This window comes from Micropterus salmoides, unplaced genomic scaffold, assembly GCF_014851395.1.
Source record: "Micropterus salmoides isolate LMB-PRFRI ecotype aquatic unplaced genomic scaffold, ASM1485139v1 Ms_hic_scaffold_13, whole genome shotgun sequence".
NCBI classification, from domain to species: domain Eukaryota; kingdom Metazoa; phylum Chordata; class Actinopteri; order Centrarchiformes; family Centrarchidae; genus Micropterus; species Micropterus salmoides.
The window spans coordinates 23,454,389-23,479,517 of NW_024040374.1; the positions used below are offsets into that span (position 1 = coordinate 23,454,389).

The 25,129-nt window shown below is 41.0% G+C and overlaps 1 protein-coding gene across 2 annotated transcripts in view; it reads left to right on the plus strand.

The window, feature by feature from the left end:
* The first annotated feature begins 486 nt into the window (after positions 1-486).
* ddr2a (discoidin domain receptor tyrosine kinase 2a) overlaps positions 487-25,129 on the plus strand; it is a 31,211-nt gene continuing 6,568 nt past the window's right edge. For both annotated transcript variants that reach the window (XM_038716321.1, XM_038716322.1), the window contains exons 1-5: positions 487-639; positions 15,997-16,110; positions 22,849-22,951; positions 23,869-24,100; positions 24,422-24,569. In XM_038716321.1, the coding sequence (XP_038572249.1) occupies positions 16,029-16,110; positions 22,849-22,951; positions 23,869-24,100; positions 24,422-24,569 (565 nt within the window). In that variant the 5' untranslated portion in view covers positions 487-639; positions 15,997-16,028. The remainder of the gene's footprint in view (positions 640-15,996; positions 16,111-22,848; positions 22,952-23,868; positions 24,101-24,421; positions 24,570-25,129) is intronic.

Genomic DNA, 25,129 nt, shown 5'->3' on the forward strand with positions numbered 1-25,129 from the left:
ACACACACTTTATGACATCATTAGAGGAAAACCTCTCTCTGACACTTGACTCACACTTTTCATGGGTCTGGTTTGACTATCAAGGCTGTGACGAACTGCAGTGTTAGTGCCACTGAGTTTAATAAAAAAAAAAAGTTTCTTCTTGAGTATTTCAAGCACAAAGATCAGTATTTTATTTTATTTGATAAAGTGACGGTAAAATGAGTTCTGAGGACGGCAACACAAACATTACCTTGAATTACAGTTGCTCGAGCCTCTAGCTGTCAAAAGAAAGGCTCTTTTCAGGAGGAAGAAAGCTTTGTGATTGAGCATCGGATTCGGCCTTAATTGAAACCTTATGTGTGGCATGTGGAATTCTGGGACTTTGGCACGCTCCCAAGAATCCACAGAATGTGAAACTTTTTTTCTGCCTCCCTCTCTCATTTTCTCCTCTCCCTCTCTTTTTTCCTATTTGCAGGGGTGTCTTACATCAGCCCAGTGAGCCCTGGTGAAGGAGGCTGACGGACAGAGAGTGAGCGAGAGAGAGAGAGAGAGAGAGAGAGAAGGGCTCAGATTGTAACATCCAGCCGTTTTTGCCTCACTGGAATAATCCAAAACCACCTCCGAACAAATGGTCTGAAAGGATAAGACGTCTTAGAAGTAAGTCATCCTTTACACTTTTCACCATAACACATCTCTGTTTCATATCATCGTTTGGACTGTCAAGTTAGGACTTCAAACTCTGACCACCTTTCTTGAAGCCTATGTGAAAGTGCCTTAAAGTTCCCTTGTAAGTATTCCATAGTGGGAGCATTGCATGTTTGAACTCCATGTACCTTCTGTGTGAAGTAGCTGCTGTTTGCACGGCAGACAAGAAGACTGGACAGCTGCAGATCCAGCTGTTTGAAACTGAAGCCATTACACACTGTTTTACTTTGCTGATGTTGGATGTGAACAAGGCTCATTCCTTCATTTAAACACCTTTTGATGATCAGGCTTCTTTCTAAACCTCTTCAACCTTGAAACAATATTTTTTATTATATATAAAATTCGGCGCCTTCCTTAACAAATTCAAATTACAATGACATTTCAGAGCTTTAATATATGGCTGTCTGGAGGCTGGAGTGTTTACTGCATCATACAAATGGCTCTCTATTGTGCAGATCGTCTCGGACTCAAAGTTTTTACAAGCGGCAAAAGAAGTGTAAAAAATGTAAAAATTATGTGACTCTTGTCGGGTCGCCTTGCATGAAGCTCACCAACATATTTGTTTGCTTTATTGTGGCGGTAGTTAGGAGCATGTTCTGGAAAAGTTAAACAACTGACTCATTTATGGCCGCTTCGATTCTCTCAAAGTTTACTGTGGTCAGCTGATGAAATGTTGAATGCTCAAGTTACAGCTTTGAGAAAAATTTCCATCCCCCACAAGACACATCCTGCTTTTGTGTCATGGAGGTGGTGTGTATGATCCTCAGTATTATGTAGGTGTTACGTAGGTGGTATGTAGGTATCCTCCTGTGGTATTAGGGTGATAGATGTCCACACACAGGCCTCTTTTCTACCTCTCTGAAGTTGCTTGGTAACTCAACTCAACACTCATCTGAAGAGTTAAGAATATGAATGAGCTCACGGCTCATAACGGCAGACTCGCCAAAGGTGGCACTGATCAATGGAGTCATTGTTATGGAGAGGTCAAGGTGATCCTCTTAGGTCGCTCTTGGTGGCTGTGTGCGACCACAGTAAGTGGGCAGACTTTATGTCTGCACAAATGGTTGCTCTATGTTTATGTTAATGTTGTTGTTGGCTTTTCTAATAATGCAAATAATACCTGATGCTGTCCTCACTGCTTTCATAACATTAGTGAAACCTGTTTTCTTATTACTCAATTGATGACAAATTTCCTAGTTAATTGCATGTCATTTAGCACACACAAATCCCAAACATTGTTTCCAGCCTCTCCAGAATGATTATTTACTCCTTTTCTCAATTCTACTTCATTGTAATCAAAATTAGCAGTTATTTAGTGTTTTTTTTAGACTAAATATTTAATGTATTAATAGAAAAAGATATAAAAGTATGTACTCATGAGCTGCTGGCTCATAAGGCAGGTTGTACAGCAAGAGTTTCAGAAAGGTTTACTGTTTATTTTTGTCCTGAGATATTAAGATAGAATATAACTTCAAATGTTCAGGCTACATGGAACTGCAAATATGTCTTTTACTACTGTGATTAACAGAGAAACTCTACCTTAAAAACCTCAAACACTGTTAAAACTCTTCTTTGAGTATGCTATACACTTCTGGGGAGATTTAGAATTTTGTCAACTGTGCACTGTTTGGACAAAAGCGCTGCAGATGTTAGATCAGCAAATTTTCTTCATCTACGATATTGTGTAAAATATTTCTATCTAGTCCAACACATCAATAGTAAACATTTGTCATTCCTTTAGAAAGGTTCAATACTCATGTTCATATTTAAATATTCTGATTCCACAGGTTTTAAGCAGAATGCAGCACAGGGCCATGGTGTGTTTTGATTTTAATGAGGAATGTAACTTATTTTTACTTTGTTGCTCTTATTCTGCTACCAGTTTTCCCCTCTTCGCCCAAGTGCACGCTTCTTTCTCTGTGCAGCACCGAATCCTGGGGGACAAAGAAGTAATGGAAGTACACTTAGACAAGGCAAGTCGAGGAAAAAACAAGAAGTGCAATTACAAAACTTCACCACAAATTAAGTCCAGGAACGCACTGATCACCACACACTGACTATTTATGACGCCATAAGAGAATAGGGGCGTGGATATTTCCTTCAAGGCTTTTTGTTGTGTGCTCTCAAGGCTGGATGAATAAATGGGAAAACCATCTTTATCAGAGTAAATAAGCTCTTTGTCAGTGTAGAATGGAGGAGTTATTGCTTATGATGGGGAAATATATGACATGCCTGTGGTGGATGTAGGTGGGGAGTGGATAATGTACTCACATGTAATGTTTATTTTTTAGGACAGTCGGAAAAGAAAGAGAGAGAAAGTTCAAGGGGGATTTCATCTCACGCCATAACTCCATAATTTGATATTTGATGAAAATGTACACACATTTAAAGACTAAAACACACACAGGGGTGGATAGGATGAGAGAGAGAGTATGTAGAGGAGCCACATCAGGAGTGTGCTATCATTGCATCTTTCTGACATGTCATTTCAATTAGCAATCCTTTCCTCCAGAGTTTGGAGGCTGACTGACATCCTCGTGTACAGACCCTAATCACACACCACAGCAAGGGCTGTAATTTCAACCCCACATTCAAAACACTGCACTGGAGGCACCCGGTGCTTACTAAGCTTAGCTCTAACTCGACGCAGACGCTGTTTGATTGGAAGTGTTTTCAAATCAATGATTCTGGCAAGAGAAAACCAGCTGTGCACTCGCTAGCTGAGGTGCATGCTGTAATTTGGTATAAATAGATGCATTTCAGGGAACATCATCCCTTAAATACTGCGCTGTTGACTTTGTATCCCACACTCGCTTGAACTATGACCCTGTCTAAACCAGCACCCAAATCACCTACCATTTGAAGGGGGATTAGGTTACTCGTAGCCTAAAGCAGACTGCATTTGGCCCTCTTATTTCTGAGCTTGAATTACTTGTTTGTCTCTGACTTGAAAACTGCATACAAAACCAGAGGGGATTTAGCTGTAGTGACAAAAATGTCTCTCTTGGAAAAGAGATTGAATAAAAATAATTGTTAACATTTACATTGGGCTGCTACTTTGGGAAATGAATCACGAAAAACCAAAAAAACAGCAGAGGAGGTAAAAGATGGATGCACATACACATTAACACACAGTAGTCGGTGCCTGAATCCTTCTCGGTATTAGCACATGTGGCCTCTGTTTTTCCTCATTCTCTCTCTCCTGTTTACAAGGCGCAATCTGTCTTTGTTTGTCCGAAGCGTATTATCTGTCTGTCCACCTCGCTGTCAGTTCCCCCTGTCTTCCCTAATTACAAGCTGTCAGGGAAGATCTGAAGTAGTATTTCAACATCAAAAGGACCTCAGGACGCGCTGCAGGCTGCCCCTGTTTACAAATGACAGCCTGGGCAGTGAATGAGTTGCCACTGCTGACGTATAAGGCTGTATGGACACCATCTGTTACTATCTGCTCTGTTGTTTCAACTGTTTCGAATGTCTATTGAGTGGAATTACTTGTTACAAGTGGTGAAAAGTTCATAAAATTAAAAACCACACATTGTCAAAGATTAAACTAGTGGTTTCCAAACTATTTGGCCTGTGACTCCTAAAAATAAAAGCAGTGTCTGTCTTGGGCCGATTGTCACATTTCAGATGTCATTTCAGACCTTTTCCCTGTAAACTTCTCAGATGGTTTAATTTTAATAGTTGTTCACAAAAAAAAGAATACACATTGAGAAAAGTCCAAACAATGAATACAAATTTGTGTCAAAGAACCTTTTCTTTTCTACACCATTGATCATCTCAGGACCCTTCAGATTTATTTTGTGACCCTTTTGAGGGGCCCTGACTCTTAGTTCATTGGACTGAAATACCTAACAGTATATGTGTTCTTCCAAACTAGCTTCACCTCAAGCTACAACAATAAGATACACATACTTTAATCACATTTACCCGATAACACTTTTGAACTGAACTGATTTTGAATGCAGGACTTTGTAGTGTCAGTGATGCTTATGTGTAACATATGTTTCCTGCAAAGAATAGACATTGTCCTCAACAAGGTAAAGCACCTTTCCACAGTTTCAAAAGTGGTGAATGTTGTAATAATGTAATATAATGAATGTAAAATATATTGAATGTATTATTAATTATAACGGGGTGCTTTGTCAAGTCGTTATACGGGCCATTTAAGAATACACGTGTACTTTGAAATTGAAGAAAGCACCTCTCGTCTTAGCTGAATGCATAAATGCTCTTGATTTAAGCAGCATGCAGGGGATGGACCTCTTTTTTAACGGGGGAAATGGAAAAAAAGAGCTTCTTGGCGTGGGCCAGTGTTTTTCCAATCTGACAGTGTAGCTGTAAAGTTCAGAGCCTGGGTATTCAATCAAAATTGATTTCCAGTCAAATAGTTTTAGGCTACTCTCATTACATAACTAACACAAATCTTGTCCCTGCACGATTTTCACAACAAACAGTTACAAGTTGTTAAAAAAGTTGGTAGGTAGATAAAATTTACCGCTGAGTATGTGAGTATTTACAGGTGAAGCAAGCGTGCTAACAGCCTCTCATGCAGTTTCTCAATTTCTTTCTCCCTCGTGACCACAAAACGTCAGCTGGTAGCCTTTACGAGCACCTGCACGCTGACTGGAACAGTTCATGCCCTCAGGCAGCTATAGGTCCCTAATGACACCGTCAGTGAGGAGCAGGTGTGCTCCTGCTGGAGGCTGTCTAACTTCAAGAACAGAAGTGACAGTGTTAAATACAAACCACAAACCTTAACCTCTGCTTCATTACATGGTATAATAGAGAGTCATTACAGTGAGTGTGTCCTTCACCTTTAAGCCCACATGTCAGCTCCTGCGGTGTTGCTCTGACCTCCTTGTAAAAGAGCTAGCACATTTCTGTACAGCAGGAGAAAACTTAAAAGAAGGTACAGAAACAATTCACCAGATGGAATCAAAGCAATGCAGCCCAGCCTGTGAAGCAGTACATGACCTTAGCTTTTCAGCTTTTGGTGTCATGTTACTGTAAAACTATTGCTTACGAAGCAGAGTCTTGTTTTTTTAAATCCACTCTATCATAGAGCAACACTGTCTTGTATATCATTACATGTGCATATGTGGTGTAAGATATCCTACAATTAAGCGTGTGTACTGGAAAACTTCTCCGCAGGTGTCACATCTTACCCAGACAATAGAGGATTGTTTTCTCTCCCAGTCAAGAAAGTTTTATTACAAATGTGTGTGTGTGTGTGTGTGTGTGTGTGTGTGTGTGTGTGTGTGTGTGTTTGCACCTCACTCTCAGATTTTACTGCTGTGTGTTTACATGGGTCTGGTTGGGAAATGTGATTCGGATTTCATGCATTCCCATAAAAATCAAATATCTGGGATTCTATGTTACAGCCTTCAGGGAGAAACAAGAGAATATAATAGAAAGCACATGTGGATGGTTAAGGCGCATAGCATATGGGCACACTGTATAGCAATCAGGTCTAGCACCATCTAGCAACAACGCACATAAACACACACCCTACATATACTGTGCAGTTTATAGCTACGAGGCCTTGGTATAATTTCTGGGTTGAGTAAAATTTGTTGTTGATATGAATAAAATTCCTGCAAATAGGACTTGACTTGTCTTTAGCAGCTGATGTACTCAATATGCACAAAGACATATCCAAGGATCCTGTTCGTGGACTTCAGCTTTCAGCTCGGCGTTCAACACCATCATCCCGGACATCCTCAGCACCAAACTCACCCAGCTCACTGTGCCAGCCTCCACCTGTCAGTGGATCACAAACTTCCTGACTGACAGGAGTCAGCAGGTGAGACTGGGGAACATCACATCCAGCACCTGGAGGGGTGTGTGCTCTCCTCCCTGCTCTTCTCCCTCTACACCAACGACTGCACCTCAGGAGACCCATCTGTCAAACTCCTGAAGTTTGCTGACGACACAACGGTCATCGGCCTCATTCGGGACGGTGATGAGTCTGCCTACAGACGGGAGGTTGATCAACTCTGGTGCGGTCAGAACAACCTGGAGCTTAACACGCTCAAAACTGTGGAGATGACCGTGGACTTCAGGAGGAGCCCCCCCCCCCCCCCCCCCCCCTCTGCCCCCCCCCATCACCATAGTCAACAGCCCTGTGTCTGCTGTGGAATCCTTCAGGTTTCTGGGATCCACTATATCCCAGGACCTGAAGTGGGAGCCCAACACGGACACCATCATCAAGAAGGCCCAGCAGAGGATGTACTTCCTGCGCCAGCTCAGGAAGCTCAACCTGCCTAAGGACCTGCTGATCCACTTCTACACAGCCATCATTCAGTCTGTCCTCTGCACCTCCATCACTGTCTGGTTTGGATCTGCCACCAAAAAGGACAGGAGCAGACTACAACGGACAGTCAGGACTGCAGAAAAGATCATCGGTGCCAACCTGCCCTCCATTCAGGACTTTTCCAGAGTCAGGAAACGGGTAGGAAACATCACTGCAGATCCATCTCACCCCGGACACAACCTGTTCCAGCTCCTCCCCTCTGGTAGGCGCTACAGAGCACTGTACGCCAAAACCAACAGACTCAGGAACAGTTTCTTCCCACAAGCCATCACTCTGATGAACAGCTGATTTCTGACTCACAGTGTCAGGAACAATTCTTGTGCAATAACCCAGTAACCCTGTCTCTAATCAGCCTCCTGTTTACTGGCTAACACTTATTATTTATTTACCATTCTCTATTTCAGTGCTGTTCATACTGTTACACTGACATATTGTAGATACTGTATACCAAATCCACCTACCTCAAGTCATTACTCCTGCACAAAATACTTATTTATTCCAGCATCCTTTGCACTCTGCACACTGCACTATTTGTCAATATGTCTATATTGTTTTTGTTCATAGTGTGTATATTTGTGTTGTCTACACTGAAGTCTTTTTTATTATTGTGATTTTGTTTTTTTGTATGAGTAAGCACATCGTGAGCATTGTACAATCCAGAGTCAAATTCCTCGTATGTGTACACATACCTGCCAATAAAACTGATTCTGATTCTGATATGTTTGTATTTTTGGGCAGTTTTTGCCTTTATTGAACAGCTGATAGTAGAGACAGAGAGGAAATAAAGGGGGACAGAGAGGTTTGCCATGGTCCAAAGATCCCCAGGTGGAACTGAAGCAGGGATGCCGTGGTTATATGGTATGGGTCTTTACGGTCTTTAGCACCAGGTCACATGACTCCCCCCACAACACATTTATAGCACCATAGATATAGAGCTACAAGCTAACATTCCCTGTTTATAAATGTAAGCAATCATGTGTCACACTTTCATACCATTACAGCATCCAACACATTTTTCCTAAATTTTGGGAATAGCCAAGTGGTTATAATTGTATGATTGGTTATCTTTGCATTTTTAACCTTGGGTAATATAATGTTATAGATTTTTGTGGATTTATAGCCAGAAGATTTACCAGTATTCAAACTTTCAATTTGATGAGACAGTTTTTAGCTTTTGTCCACAACTTTGGTCCAGAATAAAACATCTCAATAACTATTAGATGGACTGCCATGAAACTTTGTACAGACATTCATGTTAACCTCAGGATGAGCTGTGATAATTTTGGTGATTCCATAAATTTTCATTTAGCACCATCATAAGGTAAAATGTTTGTCTACTTCGGCCAGTACTGTGGTTAATGACATTCCCATCAGCTTCAGCCATACTTTATGTTTAGAGCTAATTACTGAATGGTAGCATGCTAACACGATAAACTAACATGCTAAACTTTATACCTGCTAAATATTAGCATCTTAGCATTGTCATTGGGAACATATTAGCATGCTGATGTTAGCATTTAGCTTCTGCCTCACTGAGCTGCTAGCTTAGTTGTAGACTTTTAGCCCTGTCAGGTTGCAAAACTGCTTCCAAACTGCATTCTGGACTGCAGAATCTCTTGACAATCACCCAGTGTAACAAGAAAAACACACCACACAAATTAAACAGTAGTTTAACTTGCAAATTAACTTGTCACATTATTCTCATTATTCTCACATTATTCATGTGAAAGCATTGGAATTGCATTTCACATTTAAATCAACGTGAATTCCTACAGTGCAACAGAAATAATGACCTGTGTCTGAGTGTTTTGGTATGAATGAGGAATTGTAATCATCTAAGTAGTGTTGAGTTTTAAAAAGTTACAACAAACTTAATGTACATCAGTGTTTCAGTGCTTTCTTCAAATGTAAACCTGCTGGGTTTTAGGCCAGACAATTGCATTAGAATGTTGATTAAACCATTGTTTGTATCCTCTTTGTAATGTAAAGAAAACTGACACCTCTTTGTTTAGTGCCAGAAGGACAGTTTTTTGACTGTTTCATTGACACTTAAGACAGGGTGTCAACCATTTTGTAGACAAGCCCTGTTGTTCTCCATGATTAGTTTAGAGCAAAAGACTGTTTTATCCTGTAGATTGAAGGGGGTTTCACGTCTGGGAATTGGCGCTCTTTTGTTCGACCAAAAGTATCATAGAGCAGTAAGGTACACCCTTCCTAATTGGGTGACGAAGAAGTAACCAAATGACCAATGGCTATGGTCCTGAGCCATTTGAAGGAAAAGACCCGCCCACATACCTGGAGGATATTAACAATTCATTTTGTGAGAATCAGGACTGTAAGCTGTGGATCTGGGAGGAGAAGCAGCTTTTCAGTCCACTGCTGGAGGCGGCTTTAGTTCAGTCTGTTCGGACTTGACTGAAAGCTGTAAATCTGAACGGAGGACCAACTTTTCAGTCCACTGCAGTGTTATTTGTTTGTTCTGTAATGCCATCTCTTTATTCACTAATTTTTGTAATTAAATCTTTTTGTTAATTTTCATTGGACTGAGCCTCTCCTTTCTCAAAATCTGAAAAAACGCAACAGTAGCTCTCTGCCTGTCTTCCTGATAACACCTGATCCAAGACTGTTTTTGGTGCCTAGATGGTGAAACGTTTAGTTGTTATTGACCCTCTTCATCCGGGCCCAGACTACAGGAGTGTTAAAATCCTAATAGATTTTGAAATAGGGCTGCATCACGCAAATACGGAGAAACTTAACAGATGTTTTTCTCTCTCCTCTGGTTGCTCACTCTTCTGCAGAGGCTGGTGTAAAGCCCCAAGTGTTGACGCTGCTGTGTGTGTTTGTGTGTGCATGTGAGAGGGGAACAGGGCCAGGTAAACCTGTGTGTTGACTTTGCAGGCTTTCCCAGGGTGCAGGACCTGGTGGTACACCAATGATACTCTGTGAGCCTGCCTCAACCCTCCCAAGAAAAATCTGATTATACAAACAAGAAAGCCTGGGAAAACAAAATAAAACTGTGTGAGAGTTCTGCTGGAGGACATGGCAATGAGATTACTGAATGCATGAGAGTGTTTCAAGTTCCTGACTTTGTAAGACAAGTCAGCATATAGAGGTGGATGTTTGTGTGTGAAGTCTTGATATCCATCAAAGTTGCAAGAATAGTTATTTATGACCTTTCCTGTGAGTTGTACAAATGTAGAAATTCATCGGTGAATCTCCAACGCATTAATTGGTCCTTCTGATTCAAAAATGTAGGTACAGTATCTGTGTGTGTTTCTTGGTTGAGCTCTGTGGGCTGCTGAGTTTCTGAGGGGAGTATCTGTCCTTCACCACTTCCTGAACTAGCCAAGAGGGAGCAGATATTTATGAGGCACAGACTTTCCTCCCAGAATTAGAAATTCAAGTCAATAGTCGTTCTATTCAGGAACGTTCTTCTCCATGTTGATACAATAAACTCTGCTTGCTGCCTATCAACATTTTGTGTTTATAATGACCTGTCTGCAGTCAAACAAAGGTCCAGTCAAAGTTTGTTCTTTCTGTAATACTTGAAAGTATACTTGTAAAAAAACAGTACTGTGACTGAGTGCTATAGCCTAACATATCCATGAATGTATCTGGAGAGATAGATTAGTCTGAGTAAATAATTGACATGTTAGATACTGTGTTTAACATAAAGTGACATGCCATAACTTCCACTGATACAGTGTACAGTAATTTGCATCCACATACGGTAACATTTACCACATATGGTTTAGTTTTTAGATGCGATCCTCTGGGGGTAAGTTAACAGTTCTGTAAATAGCTGTCATGCTATAATTTACTGTTCATTATGGAAAGTATTTAAGATATAGAAAAGTAGGTCTAACTGACTAACTAACATTATTTTGCCTCTAAATGACTGACCTTGCGTGTATTAAAAAATTACATATGCACTCACATATGCATCTTATTTTGGTCAAAGTTCAGGGAGCATGTGTGCACATTAAACATCTGAATATTTGAGTATCATTTGTAGTAGTGTGAAATAAGGCATTTGGATGCTCATGTTGTTATGTCAATGGTTTATAATGACACAGGCCCAAACACAAATACACCATGTAGGCAGCAGCTAAGTTTGATGGCTGCTGTATTTTTGAAACACTCCTCGTCCCACATAAACAGGTTATATTTAACTGAGGGACATAGTGAGGCCATGTACGAGGCCAACTTTCCTTTATGAATTATTACCTAGACATTTATAACATATAGTCTCGAGCATAGACATCTGGAGGTACACTAAAGGCAGGACCCGATGCAAAACTCAACCAGCACTCTGTTATGTCATCATTCTTTATAGTAACAAACTGGTGAAGTAATCAGTTTTTCTTTACTCTTTCTTCTCTATGTCATCTCACCTTCTCACTGTGTTCAATATAAGTTTGGATCTGCTCTCACAGAACAACCTGTAACACACTGACTTGTGTTGGATGAGAAAATACTCCCTTGGACCTTTGAAATGTGTCAGACATGCTTCTCCACTTTAAAGGGCCATGTTTTGATTGCTTTATACACTTTCAGAACAAGTTTATTTTTTGTTCCTTTTCTGAAAGCTTTTAGAAGTGTCAGTGGACCTGACTTTGATTTATTTTGATAATGTGACCCTGGAGTGTGCAGTGTTGTGGTATATACTTTCATGGAGGTTAGCTGCCCTGGATGTAAGATACTGTAGGAGAGCAGAGACAGTTTAGGTTATTTCACATCAGACTAAATTTTAACTTGACTAAGTGTCTACATTGCCTTCCCCAGGTCCACGCTTCTAGTGTGGCCAAAACAACATGTACATATCAGACAATCATCAATACACATAATATTTTTTTTAACGTAATTTAGTGTATTTCAATGATTGTCTATATTTAGTTTTTATAATCTGTGTTGATAGCAACATTATATAAATAAAACCCTCCAACAATACCGATTTTATGCCAAGGATCCCTCATTAGATACATCAGACAGGGATGCCCTTTCTTATGTGTTTTGCAAAATGTCCTGTTTGTGGGCAGGCATCTATATCAAAAACCTAAATCCCAGATTGGCGTCTTTACTCCCCTTTACACCTTGCATTTCTCCCCCTTCTCATCACCTCCTTTTTTGTCTACTACAGGATTTTCCTCCAGTGACTCTCCTGATGGTGTCTGCTGGGCGCTGCTGAATGAATTGTTTAGTTGGCAGTAAAATACCAGACATTCAGTAGCTGGAAGAAGACATTATTTCCATAATTTCACCTCAATTAGAGACTTTCAAAAACCTTTGAAGCATTACTGGCCCATAGTAAATAACAATGGCCTCCTTGTCAAACTTACTGTACACTTCTCTGACATACATACTGGGGAAGGCTATGTGACCTAGATCTCCTGTCTTTCTCCTGCTCCGTCTCTCGGGCGCAATGAGAATAAATTCACCACTGAAGGGTTTGTGCAGCTGGTCCTCGTTGCGGTCCTCTGTCTCCAATCCCCCCATCTCTCTTTTACTGTTACTGCTTGTGTTTTTAGGTCAGAAAATTCAGCGTTACTGCAGAGTGTAGCTGTTTTTTTAATTAATTTTAAAGATCAATGTCCACTTTTCAAGCATAAAGTTGGTTGCACCTACTCGTATGTGTGATTGCCCGGAACAAAGTAAATCATGAAATGAGATGATGACTTTGTTTATTTGATGACAGCGGGAACAAATAAAAAGCTTTGGGCAAATGTATACACATTGAAATTTTACTCTTCTGATGATTTGACAGTGCTTTCTTGAAGTTATTACAGTTTTACCTTAAAAGTTGGAAATATGTCTTTGAAGGTGAAAAGGAAAAAATCCTGGAATAGACACTTTTTGAAACTGAGATAGGACATGAATAAGTTTTTCCTGCTGTGTTCCTGTAAGACGAGAACGGAGAGAAGTTTCCAGAGCTGTGAACCTGTGCCCGTAGCTCCAGCGCTGCTGACTGATATTACTGTAACAGAGGCCAGTGGTGGAATAACAGCTGTTCACTTCGCACAGGTATTGAGAACACAGCTGGAACCACAGGAGGCAATACAGCAATACAAGTGACACACAGGAAATCCATCTCCACATTTTACCAAACCATGATGTTTCCTGTGTTGAACTGACTGTACACTGTACACAACATCCAAGTATAAGAATATTAAGATTTAGACTTAGATCTCATATTTGTGCCTTTAACTCTAATATACTGTATAAATCATTTAAAGGTCTACATTTTTTAGAAGAGCCTTTAACGTTTAGTTTTTCAAAGGATTTTCTCAATAATTGAGTCCATTTTCTACAAATTACATACAGTTTATCTAAAAGCCAGCCACTTTCCAAAGCTTTTAGATTGATCAAAGCATTTTTCCTGTCTAGTCAGGTCTTGGCAGTCATATGTCACAGCACAAATCAATGCAGTATTACCATCAACACGGAGAGACCCCAAATTTACTTGAGATAGGTAATCCAGCATAGAGTTGTGGTTGCCCTGGCAATAAAATGTATTCATTAATCTAACAGGTCTGAAGACATGCTATGAGCCCCATGACTCTGTGATGTTCATGCAATGCAAACAAGAAAACAAAATTTTTGAGCAGATAAAAGATGGAAAGACAGCTTTCACTTGGAGCAAAGTACTAAAACCATGTCATATTTGACGTGAAGGTGGCGCTTGAGGAAAGGCCATGTTCTCATCTGAATTAAACATTAAACAAGAGATTAACCCCAATCCACAGTTACGGCATGTTTTGGAAAATGGTGAGCAGTAATGTAAAATATTTGAGTTTTGCAGTTAAGTGGGCTAAAACATGCAAGCACACCAGTATGGTCCTTTGAGAGTCTCCAAATGCAGAACCAAAGGCCAGTTCTCCTCCCCTATCCAGCACAGGCAGCCTTTACATAAATGTTCTCCAGCACATCTTCAGCACACATTTTTAAACTTCCAAATGCACACAACCCATCAGGTGTTTGTGTTTCATTAGCTGTGAAAAGCCAAGAAGAGTTAAGCTCAGTGAAGGAGTCTCAGTGGGAAGTGGCTGCAACCTGAAGCTGCAGGAAATGGGAGTAAGAAAAGCAATGAGATTATGTGTGAAGGCACAATGAAAGAGGCAAGTCAGACCATAATTAGTGTCACAAAATTCAGTGGGTGGACCATCAGCACCGGTCGCACGAGATTAGTTTGAGTCGTTTTTAGTACAGGACTGCTTTAAAGGTCTGGTCTGCTCGAGCATTTGGCTCTTGATTCAGGAGGCCTTTGGAGAATCAATTTTCATCCACGGCACTTATCTTTGAAAAAAAAAAAAAAGATAAATATCAGTATTTTTAAACTAATTTTTCATATTTCCAAATGTCCAATCATTGTGGCCAGGCAATGTGGAAAGCTCAAGAAATAGTGGCATGAGCTCAAAATCAACAGGTCTGGGTTTGTTTCCAATAGTGAGAGTGCATATGTGAACCCCCACTTCATACTGTATATGTCAGAGGTTAATTTGGACGGAGGTTAACTGGAGCGTTAGCAGACAGAGTTACTGCTGCTGGAGATCCCCTTCTGAATATAAGCACTGAGAGAGAAGTCGCCTGAACAATCACTGACTGAATAGTATGTGAACAATGGCCTGTACTGAAGTCCAGTCTTTTCCTATTGACCAGAGCAGTGAAGGTCGGCTGTCTGAGCAGCATGCTGCTGATCCTTCTGTTATTTCAAAGAGGAAATGTCAGGAAAATGTTGCTTTTGGCAAGTGAAGAGGAGCAGGAAACGTCTGATATACACGCACACACGCACACACGCACACACGCACACACACACACACACACACACACACACACACACACACCACACCACACTGATAGCTCTCTGTGAAAATTCCCACAGTGCTCAGGTAGTTTTGTTTTGGGTCCTGTGTAACTGGGTTTAGATAACCCTGCTTTTAATATTTACATTAGTGTTGTTGCACAAAGCCTGTTGCCTGCTGTACAACAAAGATACAAAACTTGTGTGAAAGAATTGAAAACTTTACACTTGATTTCTTGCCTTTTCTTTTTTACTAACATTTAAGTGTCTCATTTCCCATTTGCTGCACAATTTTGTTACATAAGACGTGATTAACATGGTGTGAACAATAAAACTAACCTCAGTTATATAACAGAAACTTTGAGCGGCAGTAAAAATGCCCAAGCTGGATTCTCCAAGTAGTTAACTCAGTCATTAACAGATAACAACACTGAGCTGTTTGAGTGGAGCAAGCTAAGTGAAAGCTTTTGCTAATGTGGGTAAAAACTGTTCAAGCGTGTAACCGAACTCATCCTTGTCCTACTGTAAACATTTAATAAGCAATGTTGTATTTGAGGGTTAATCCATTTCCTCATGTGTCTGTTTTTTTGTGAAAGCACATCATAAATGAACAAAAACTAGTTGAAACTAGCTATTTTGCTCTGCTGTTGGACTAAGTGGTCAGCTGGAGGCGGCTTGTTGGCGCTACGTCTGTCCAGCTGAAGTCATGTCTGTGACTCAGTGTCTCAACGTCTCCTTCTCGTCTTCCTCCATCATTTTTGTCCCTTCACTTATTCATTCATCATTTGTTCCTACAATTAGTGTGTATTATGTAAAATTATAAAATAAATACATTTTAATTGCATATGAACTGACAACTACTCTGTCTCACATAGTTGATATTGAAATGTCACCACAGTTCAAATGTAATAGGCCTTCTCTCACAGAGTGATAAAGCATTAAATAAATGGAAATTTCAGTTTGGTGGCAATTATCTTTTATTGAGTGGAATAAAAACATGCTTCCAATTAAATTCCCATTTTCTCCTTTTATATCCAAACAAATGTTTGGTTCCCATGAATACAGAGGAATTAATAGAAAATTAAATGTGTTCATCATGCTAACATACTGAGCTATTATATTCACAGTTTTAGCCTCTTTATTAAGCGGTGTATTGCACAGTTGTGTAACCTGCTGTGTCCATCTTGTCTTTCAGATTGGAAGCCTGTCTCTGTGCATGTGTTTGGGATGAAGCCCTTGTGGGACCTTCACTTCCTCCTGCTCATCCTCCTGTACCTGTTAGGAGCGGTCACATCACAGGTCAACCCAGGTCTGTGCTGCCACGAGAGGGCCTACTGCATTTCACATCTTTCTGCACTTTGATTTAGGTGTCTGTATTCAAGTCTCCAAATGCTATGAGATCATTTTCAGGAGTTCGTGAATACTATAAAATTACTTACTTCTGTGAGTTTTGGGTAATTTTTTTGGGTTTGGTGCTCCAGTCCAGTCTGGACTGTGACTGATTCAGATTTTGGATAAGTGCTGCTCTGTGGGAGCCCTGTGGTCCCCTCTCTCTGGTTTGGCCTCTTTGATCCCAGCATGCCCGCCTTTCTCCAGCTCTCCCTACACTGTACGGGTGGTTTTTGTGATGTCAATGAAAAAGGACCAATAATTTTTTAACAAGGAAATAGAGTAGCAACATTTGGCGGGCAGAGACAGAGTCAAATAGGAACCATAGAGAGAGGTTTTTGGTTATTGTTGAAATTGTAAAAATACAGCAGATATTTGCCAGTAAAAACCCCGATCTGGCTACTGTTTATTACTTCAGTCTCATAGCTTCTCTCATCGGGCTGAGTTTTCTTTGTTGTTGAAAGGATAATGAATGACATGTACTCAGACTGAACAGCAATTAATGATGGTTTTGTCAGAAAGGTTCAACGCAGAGTTAACAGGTCATACTGGCCTCACTCTGTCAGTTTTTAAAAAGAAAAAATAACAGTGGAAAAAAAGGCCTCATCACTTCCATATCCTCCCCACCTCCACTTTCGAAATTAAACTTTGGACATTATATTCTACACTGGAATACAACTGTAAATCCATTTTCATTTTGAGAATGTATGAAAATAGAAACAAACATGAGGTCATGATGACAGGCGTTGGGGTTTTCTCATCTCTCAGTCAACAGTGCTGATGGAAAACTACTAACATTACATTTTTCAAACCAAGCAAACAGAAAGCTAGGTTTGAACCTAGCCTTGCTCTTTGCCTGTATCCTTGAATCATTGTCATTTTTACACAGAGACACGCACATATGCACACACAGACACATCATCTGTAAACACACTCAAAATCTGGCTTTCCCAGTTTGTCATCCGTTCTTTCTTTGTGCCAAAGCTAACAGAATAAAAAGAGAGAACATGGAGTTTTAGAAGGAGTTTTTACAAAGCTAGAAAAGAAAAAGACAGGGTGAATGAGATAGAGATCATAGGGAGCGTTTATAGGAGGCGTTTTCAAGTAAAAATGGTGTGTGCATGCTGTGGTTACTTTCATGCGCATGCCTCCTTATACATATACGTATTAATAGCTTCATTTCTGACCTATTTAACCAGATGTGAATATAACATGGGATGCTAAAAATATTAAAAATTTTCTACAGATTCTTGTACCGTTTAGCATTCAGCACCAAACATCTTTAATGAGGTATCTTCTCAACTACACTTTCTTCCCTTGTCTCTCTTCTTACTGTGTTGTGTTTGTGTGTGTGTGTGTGTGCGCGAGAGCGCGTGTGTGTGCGTGTGCATGTGTTTGTGTACTTGCTTGCATGTATATACCCGCATGCACACGCATACTGTGGATCCAGCTATCCCACTGGAGTCTGTGGCTAATGCATACCAGACATTCTGACAGCAGGAAAGTCCATTGAAATAGGCTCTGTCTTTCTCCCCAGTGCTCGTGTTTGTATGTGTGTGCGTGTGTGTGTCTGTTTGAGTGTGCGTGTGGTGTGCGTTTCCCAGTATTTGACCACTCATAAGTCATGGAAAGGACTGTTTGTGCATCTGATCATGGTCAAAGTTCAAGAAGTTCACTATTCAATACAAAGTTTTGTATCTATAATCTGACTCAAGGGATTTCTTCACTCAAAAACCACCAGCGATTATTAAAAAAAAAGGAGAAAATAATCACCAAGAGCTCAAATCTCAACCTGCTCTAATATATGGAAGCAGGTTATATCCACCTATAATTCTGTCTAATGCTTCAGTACTGCTGCATTGAAAAGAGGGTAATTTTTCCACAGTCTGGAAATATTCATGGCTGAATTTAGTAGAGCTGAGATGTTGAGTGATGCCAACTTTCCCCTGTTTAAAATTCCCAAGCAATGGAGTTATACCATCCCTGTCTTTCCCATTTTACTCGTGAGTAGGCGAACTTTATTTCACTGTGGAGGGGGAGGATGTGTGGACAAGAGCAAAAAACCCAGGGCAGAGCAGCCAAATATCAAGCAGTACTATTACTGTGTGGACTTCTTCAAGTGAGGATGTTTAGAGTAAACCTTTGAGTGAGTCAATCAACGAGTTAATGAGTTGAATGCATTAGCACTTTCTCTTTGAATCATTGCCATCACACATCACTGTAATAACTTTAAAGTGAGACTACGCGACTTTTGAAAGAAAAAATAATCTCCCTCTTACAAAGGAAAAGTTGAATTCATAAGCGATAAAACACACCCTTGCATAATTCAAATTTAGCTGCTACCTTCTTACTTGTATGTCTTATATGACCACTAGCTTATGGTGGCTATATGTTAGCTAAATTTATATTGCTGTGTGTTGACATTACAGAGTCCATTTGCTGATCTTATAACCTTTTAAGACTTACTTTACTACTATGCAATGTTTTCGCGTTTCACAGATAAAAAATAAATGGTTTTTTTTTATCAGAAAATTAAAACACCGGGTTCCTCACCAGGAGACATTGTTTGTTGTTTTCGTGTTTGTGATCCATTTCCACTGTTAAGAGCATCTAAATTGTTTTGGTCTCTTGGAGGCAGCAGTGCAAGGTGTGAACTATTGACATAGGCCTATTATAACCTATAAAAGTTGCCTATAAACATCCAGCAGACACAAAGAAAAACTTTAATTAATTTTGCGTTTCTGTGTGTGTGTGTGTGTGTGTGTGTATTTGGAGCCAGCAGCAAACACTACAGAACAAACCTGCCTTTCAGTAGTCAGGGTGCGGTAAAAATCAAGAGGTGAGAGAGAGGGTTTCGTCCGTTACTCCTTCAACTCTCTCTCTCTCTTGCTCTCTCTCTCTCTCTATTCCTCCACCACACAAGGCCGGTATTTTTCCACCTTTTTCTAGGGTGATATTTTTAGATACTGCGGCCAAATGTTGAGCCTGATGGGTGGTGGTGGTGTATGTGTGCGTGCGTCCAAATGAACACACTCGCCTGCCGCCATAGCTCACCCCAGGGATCACCTCTGAGTGGGTCTGGTAGATAAATAAACACAGCAAAAACCAACATTTGGAAGATTGGTTGTACGTCCGGCACGACATACAGAAACCCGTCTCTCTGGCTCTCTCAAGGATGTGGTTAAAGACTCTGATAATGACTCTTATTTTCATCAATTATGTCCCAGGCAATTGCTGTGTTTTCCCCGACTGGTGACGTTGCATTGTCTGTTTGTTTCACTGCATTTTTCTAGCAAGACTTCATTGAAAAAACACACTCATAATCACCCAAGCATTTCCACTAAAAGTGGTTTTATTTATTTTAAACAATGTGCCATCCTGGTGTGGAGATAGTAGGAGAAAAAGATGAAATGCTGCACTGTGGTCATCTCCTTCTTCATGTTCGAGTCTGTTTAAACTCTTCACCTCTGTGTGAACGGAGGGTCATGTGCTGTTCTTCTGGCTCTGACAAGTGCAGGAACGCCAACCACCTCAAACCCCCAAACCTCTGGACGAGGCTGCAACACGGCACCAAACACAGATAGGACATTTCAGCTAGGCCAGTCATTATCATTCCAGCTTTTCCACTTTCTTTTCAAACCTGAATGTTCTTTGTCATCTTATCCTGCCCTGATTTGATTCAAAATCATTTATTGGAGATCTCTGCTGTTTCTCTTGAAGCAGGTTCTGACAATTTGCGTTTCATACAGCCATCGTATGTGCCGTTTGAGCACCACACCTATCATTAAAATGGTTTTGCAATTATGTAGCCAAGGATACCGCTAATATGCTGAGAATAAGAGAAGAGTAAGATGATTTCTGTTGATGTGGTCTACTTTTAGCCGGTGCGAGGAGAGAAAGAGGAAAGGAGTAGAGGGGTGTAAACAGTTGGGGATGAATGACGAGGGCTGAAGTGAAGAGGGCAGCGTTGAACAAAGGTTAGAGAGGACAAGATGAAAGGAGGACAGAGGAGGCGAATGTACTGCAGACATCTGGAAGAGTTTTTGTTTGTGCCTCTTTCAAGCTGTCACTGTGTCCCTGCCAAGACGAAGCCTGTGTGTGTGTGTGTGTGTGTGTGTGGTTGCATCCTCGCCTGGCAATGCGTGCACAGGCATGTGAGCAGAGTATCAGGTCATCAGTCCCAGTCCCAAACCTTAAGGGGTTTCCACATCTTGACTTTTAAGCAAATATTTGGAGGAGATCAAGAAACGAGGAAGAGAGAATCACAGGGAGAGAAAAAGAAGGAAAGAAAGAGCAAGAGAGGGACAGAGAAGGCCTCGGTCCTCGAGCTCTGCTGTTGCTGGCATCGTCTCAAAGGTTTTCTGTGAGACACGGGGCCAGGCTAACAGGGTCAGTCTCCCTTCAACATCCGCCTCATGCTCTCCCAAAAGCCGCGACCCAATGCAATCACACACGCTGAAATGTTTTTCTAAAGGCTCTTTTATTCATAAATGAGGCTAACCAGTGGTCATGTCCTGTGAGGTAGAGTTATCAATGTTAGGCCTAAAACACAAGATCAACTCAACCCTGCAGATAACGTGCCCTTTCTTTTTTTTGCTCTTCGAAACGCCCTGAAATAAGTAGGTTCATTCAGAGCCTTGTAAAAGTTAATAGATACCACGTCGACTGTGTCACGCTCAGTTAGCCACTAGCCCACCGAGTGCTAATGAGATGAATATTTTCTAAATCACGCTGTTAACGTTTATCACCTCGCGCCACTGGAGAGGACAGAAGAAAAGAGAGAGGGGAGAGACCACACAGGAGGAGTGAGGAGAGGACAGAGAGGAGACCGAAAAAAAGGAATATGAGGGGGTGGAGGGGCATGCAGGAAACAGAGGGCATATTGCTTCTATTGACCGCACAGCGGGGGCGTGATGGGCTCAGACCAGACAGTTTATACTCACTCACTCACTCACTCACTCACTCACTCACTCACTCACTCACACACACACACACACACACACACACACACACACACACACACACACACACAGTAACCAACTCCTGTACATATGTGCTTGATACCAGCACTGTTTGGACTGGCAGAGAGACTGAATGGATCCAGCGTATTATTTCAATAGAGCAACCACAGTTTTAGTGCAAGGAGTGTGTAGATGTGTGTGTTTGTGTGCAATCCGCTCACAGCACCACCCCACCCCTTTATCCAGCACTATCCATCACATTTTGCAGGTTCCTTGACAGGAGCTGGGAATTAAGTAGTTCTGTCTTAGAAATGTCTGAAAGCGTCTGGTGAATGTTTGAGTATGGTTTCGAATTTTCATCGCCAACCAGCGCTGTGGTTGGTCTGAGAGCAGTGAGGGGAGTGTGATAATGCAGGTAGCCTTAAACACCAGGGATGGAAAGACTACTAGACTAGCCAGCTTAAAGAGAAGCACTGTTATAGACTTGAGCAAGTAGAAGTAAGAATAAAAACTACTCAAGTAAATGTAAAAACAGAGCTAACAGTTGTTTTATTCCATAGATAATTGTCAAAAGACCAATGTGGGATCCTGAGAGTGAATATTTCACACATTTCAGTATAATTATACCATACCAGCAGGGGTAGAAGAAGTATTCAGAGCCTTTACTTGAAAGAATATTTCAGGGGAGTACTCTTATTCACTTTCTTAATGGTAGGGATGAAAAGAGCAATAGCACTCTCATGTCTGTCCATTAAATACGAAACCACAGCCAGCAGCCAGTTAGCTTAGCACAGAATAAAGCAAATGAGTGTTTACTTAAATGTTAAACTATTCCTTTAAGTTAAAGTAGTAATACCACAGTCTAAAACCCTAAGTTCGAGGATGGAGCTTGGTTTGTTTAACAACTGGTTTGTTTAGCAAGTGTACATCTGGTTAACTTAGCGCACAGTCGCTACCAGCTTTTCTATGGGAACCGTCTGTGACTGTCTAATGTGAAAGCAACATCCTGTTGTTGGCCAAGGTGGAGCCAATAATAGTTACTTTATATACTCCCGGGTGGTTTAATTTACAGAATAACAATGCATCATATTAATATGATCATTGTAGGTTCTTAAAATATGAGTATTAAGTAACTAAAGCTGTCAAAGTGCAAAGCGTTGTGGAGTGGAGCAGGCTGAAAAGTACAATATTTCCATCTCAAAGGCAAGTACAAGTACCTCACCAACCTTTCATGAGTACAGTACTTAAAAAAATGTACTTAGTTACTATGCACCACTTCTAAACAGTCCATTTGAAACTCAGTCAAACTGGTCAAACATTTTTCCTTCATGAGAACTCATTTTCACGGGTTGCCAATGAAGAAAAAGAGGAAACTAAATGTAATATCAAATCTTCCTAAATGTGTCATGACAACATAATAAAGGCCATCCTGTAAAGTCTGGACTTTCCAAAAGTACATGATCAAAAACGGACTTACAGTAAATCAACGTAAAACCACTGCTTTGAAGCACCAGTAAACAAAAAAACAGCACTCACTTCCCTCTCTTGGTAAAATACAGGATGAGTGTTTATGGTTAAACACACATCAGGGCACAGAGTAGACGTTAATCTGTTGACCTTCATGACAGTTTCCATATTCATCTTCTTGTCTGTTTATTTCTTCTAGTCTTTCAATCAGACATGTTGTTGTGTCTCAGGTGTGTGTCGGTATCCTCTGGGCATGTCAGGAGGGCAGATACAGGACGAGGACATCTCAGCCTCCAGCCAGTGGTCTGAATCCACCGCTGCTAGATATGGCAGGTAGGTCTGCGTCTCACACACGCACACATACACACACACACACCACACACACACACACACACACACACACACATACACACACCTGTGTTCCTCTATCCCTGTGGGGACATGTCATTGACATAATGCTTTCCTTAGCCCTTTACCCTACCCTTAACCATAACTTAATTCCACCCCAACCCTAAAACCAAGTCTTAAACCTCAAACAGCCCTTTAAACTTGTGAGGTCCAGCATTTTACTTCCCACAATGCTTTCGGACCTCAAGTATAATGGAATCCTAGTGTTTCAACCCCAAGAATAACACCCAAGCACACACACACACACACACACACACACACCCACACTCTCTTTCTCATTATCAGGGTAAACATAGGCTACTAGCACGTTTTTGTGTGTGTATGTTTACCTTGATGAAGAGAGTGTGTGTGGCTTCTTCTGTTAGGTGCCCATGCCTGTTTATTTGCAGTAAGCCACAAACTGGGGTATCAGTTCTACAGCCACATGATTAAGGAGGCATTCGTGTGTGTGTGTGTGTGTGCACGCACACAGAAGAACATGGGTGGCCTTCAGTAAGTAGGCCTATCAGCATAATGATGTAATACACTTTCCCCATCCATGGCTGTGTTTTCAGTCTCGCCCAGCTCCCCCTCTTCCCTGCCAGCCCCTTGCCCAAAATTAACACTTTGAGATGAATTTACGACACAGGCTGTCACCGAGGTGTTTTTATAACAGGCTGTAAGAACTGAAATCCACCACCACACTCATTTTTACTTTCCTCTCACCTTTTCCTCTCCATCCTGTACTAATTTTTCTTTTCCCTCGCTCTTTTCCCTTTCCTGCTGTAATTCTTATGTGAACATCCACCCGCCGCCATTTCATCTTTTCCCTCTCCCTCCTTTTCTGTCTGTGTCTCTCCCAGGTTGGACTTCGAGGAGGGCGATGGTGCGTGGTGTCCAGAGATAACAGTCGAGCCAGACAGCCTGAAGGAGTTCCTCCAGATTGACCTGCGCTCGCTCCACTTCATCACCCTTGTGGGCACCCAGGGTCGCCACGCGGGAGGCATCGGTAATGAGTTCGCCCAGATGTACAAGATAAAGTATAGCCGCGATGGAAGCCGCTGGATCTCGTGGAAAAACAGGCAGGGCAAGCAGGTCAGTCAACCTATCATAACCTCTACACTGGCTTTCGTGTCACTGGATCATCTATTTTGACCTTTATAACAAACTTATGTTAAAGATGCACTTTGCACTGATACTCATCATCTGCTCTCAGGTCATATTTGAATGGCCTGTCATTGTTTATACCTGGCATGACTGTGTTTATAGTCATAATAACAGATTATATATTGAACTGATTCATTAATTCTATATTATCTGATGATGATATAAGGAGGCCTTGACTTGCAGTTTCAATCATTCACAGTCAGTAGTGAGCTTCTTCAGGAGGTCAAGGTCTGTTTGTTTTACCTGCAGGTGATTGAAGGAAACAGGAACGCTTACGACATCGTACTCAAGGACCTCGAGCCACCAATCATTGCCCGCTTCGTCCGCTTCATGCCCGTCACAGACCACTCCATGAATGTCTGCATGAGAGTGGAGCTCTACGGCTGTGAATGGCTGGGTAAGAGGTGGCTGAGTTAGAAAGGAAAAGACTGATAACAAGAGAGAGGACGGAAGTGGGGAACAAAGATCACCGCTGGGCAAAGGCACCACTCCTGACCCTTGAGCCCATAAAGACAGGATCAGCTGACTCTTTCACCTGTTTATAACACATAAGACACTGTTTATATTCTTAAATTATGTACACTGCAATAATCATGTCACTTACTAAATAAGCTCTTAAATAACCACCTAATGCATGAAACGGTACAATTTTAAATGTTTTTGAGTATGGAAACCTGGTGAAATTTCAGATCCAATCAAACTAGAAGAAGAGAAAAATCAGACAAACATGAAAGTAATAGCACCACTGGCTAAAAGTGAGGTTTTGGTTATATTATTTGTTTCTTGTCCTTCCACTTTGCTGTTAATGAGAATATATATATTGGTTTGATTGGAAGTGTAAAAAACAAAGTAAATAGATGATAAGAAAAGCACATTCTTGGATAGCTGAAACTTTGTGGGCAGGAAAACGGTGAGACAGGTGTCACCAGGTCCTGTAATAAAACATTTTTGCATTAA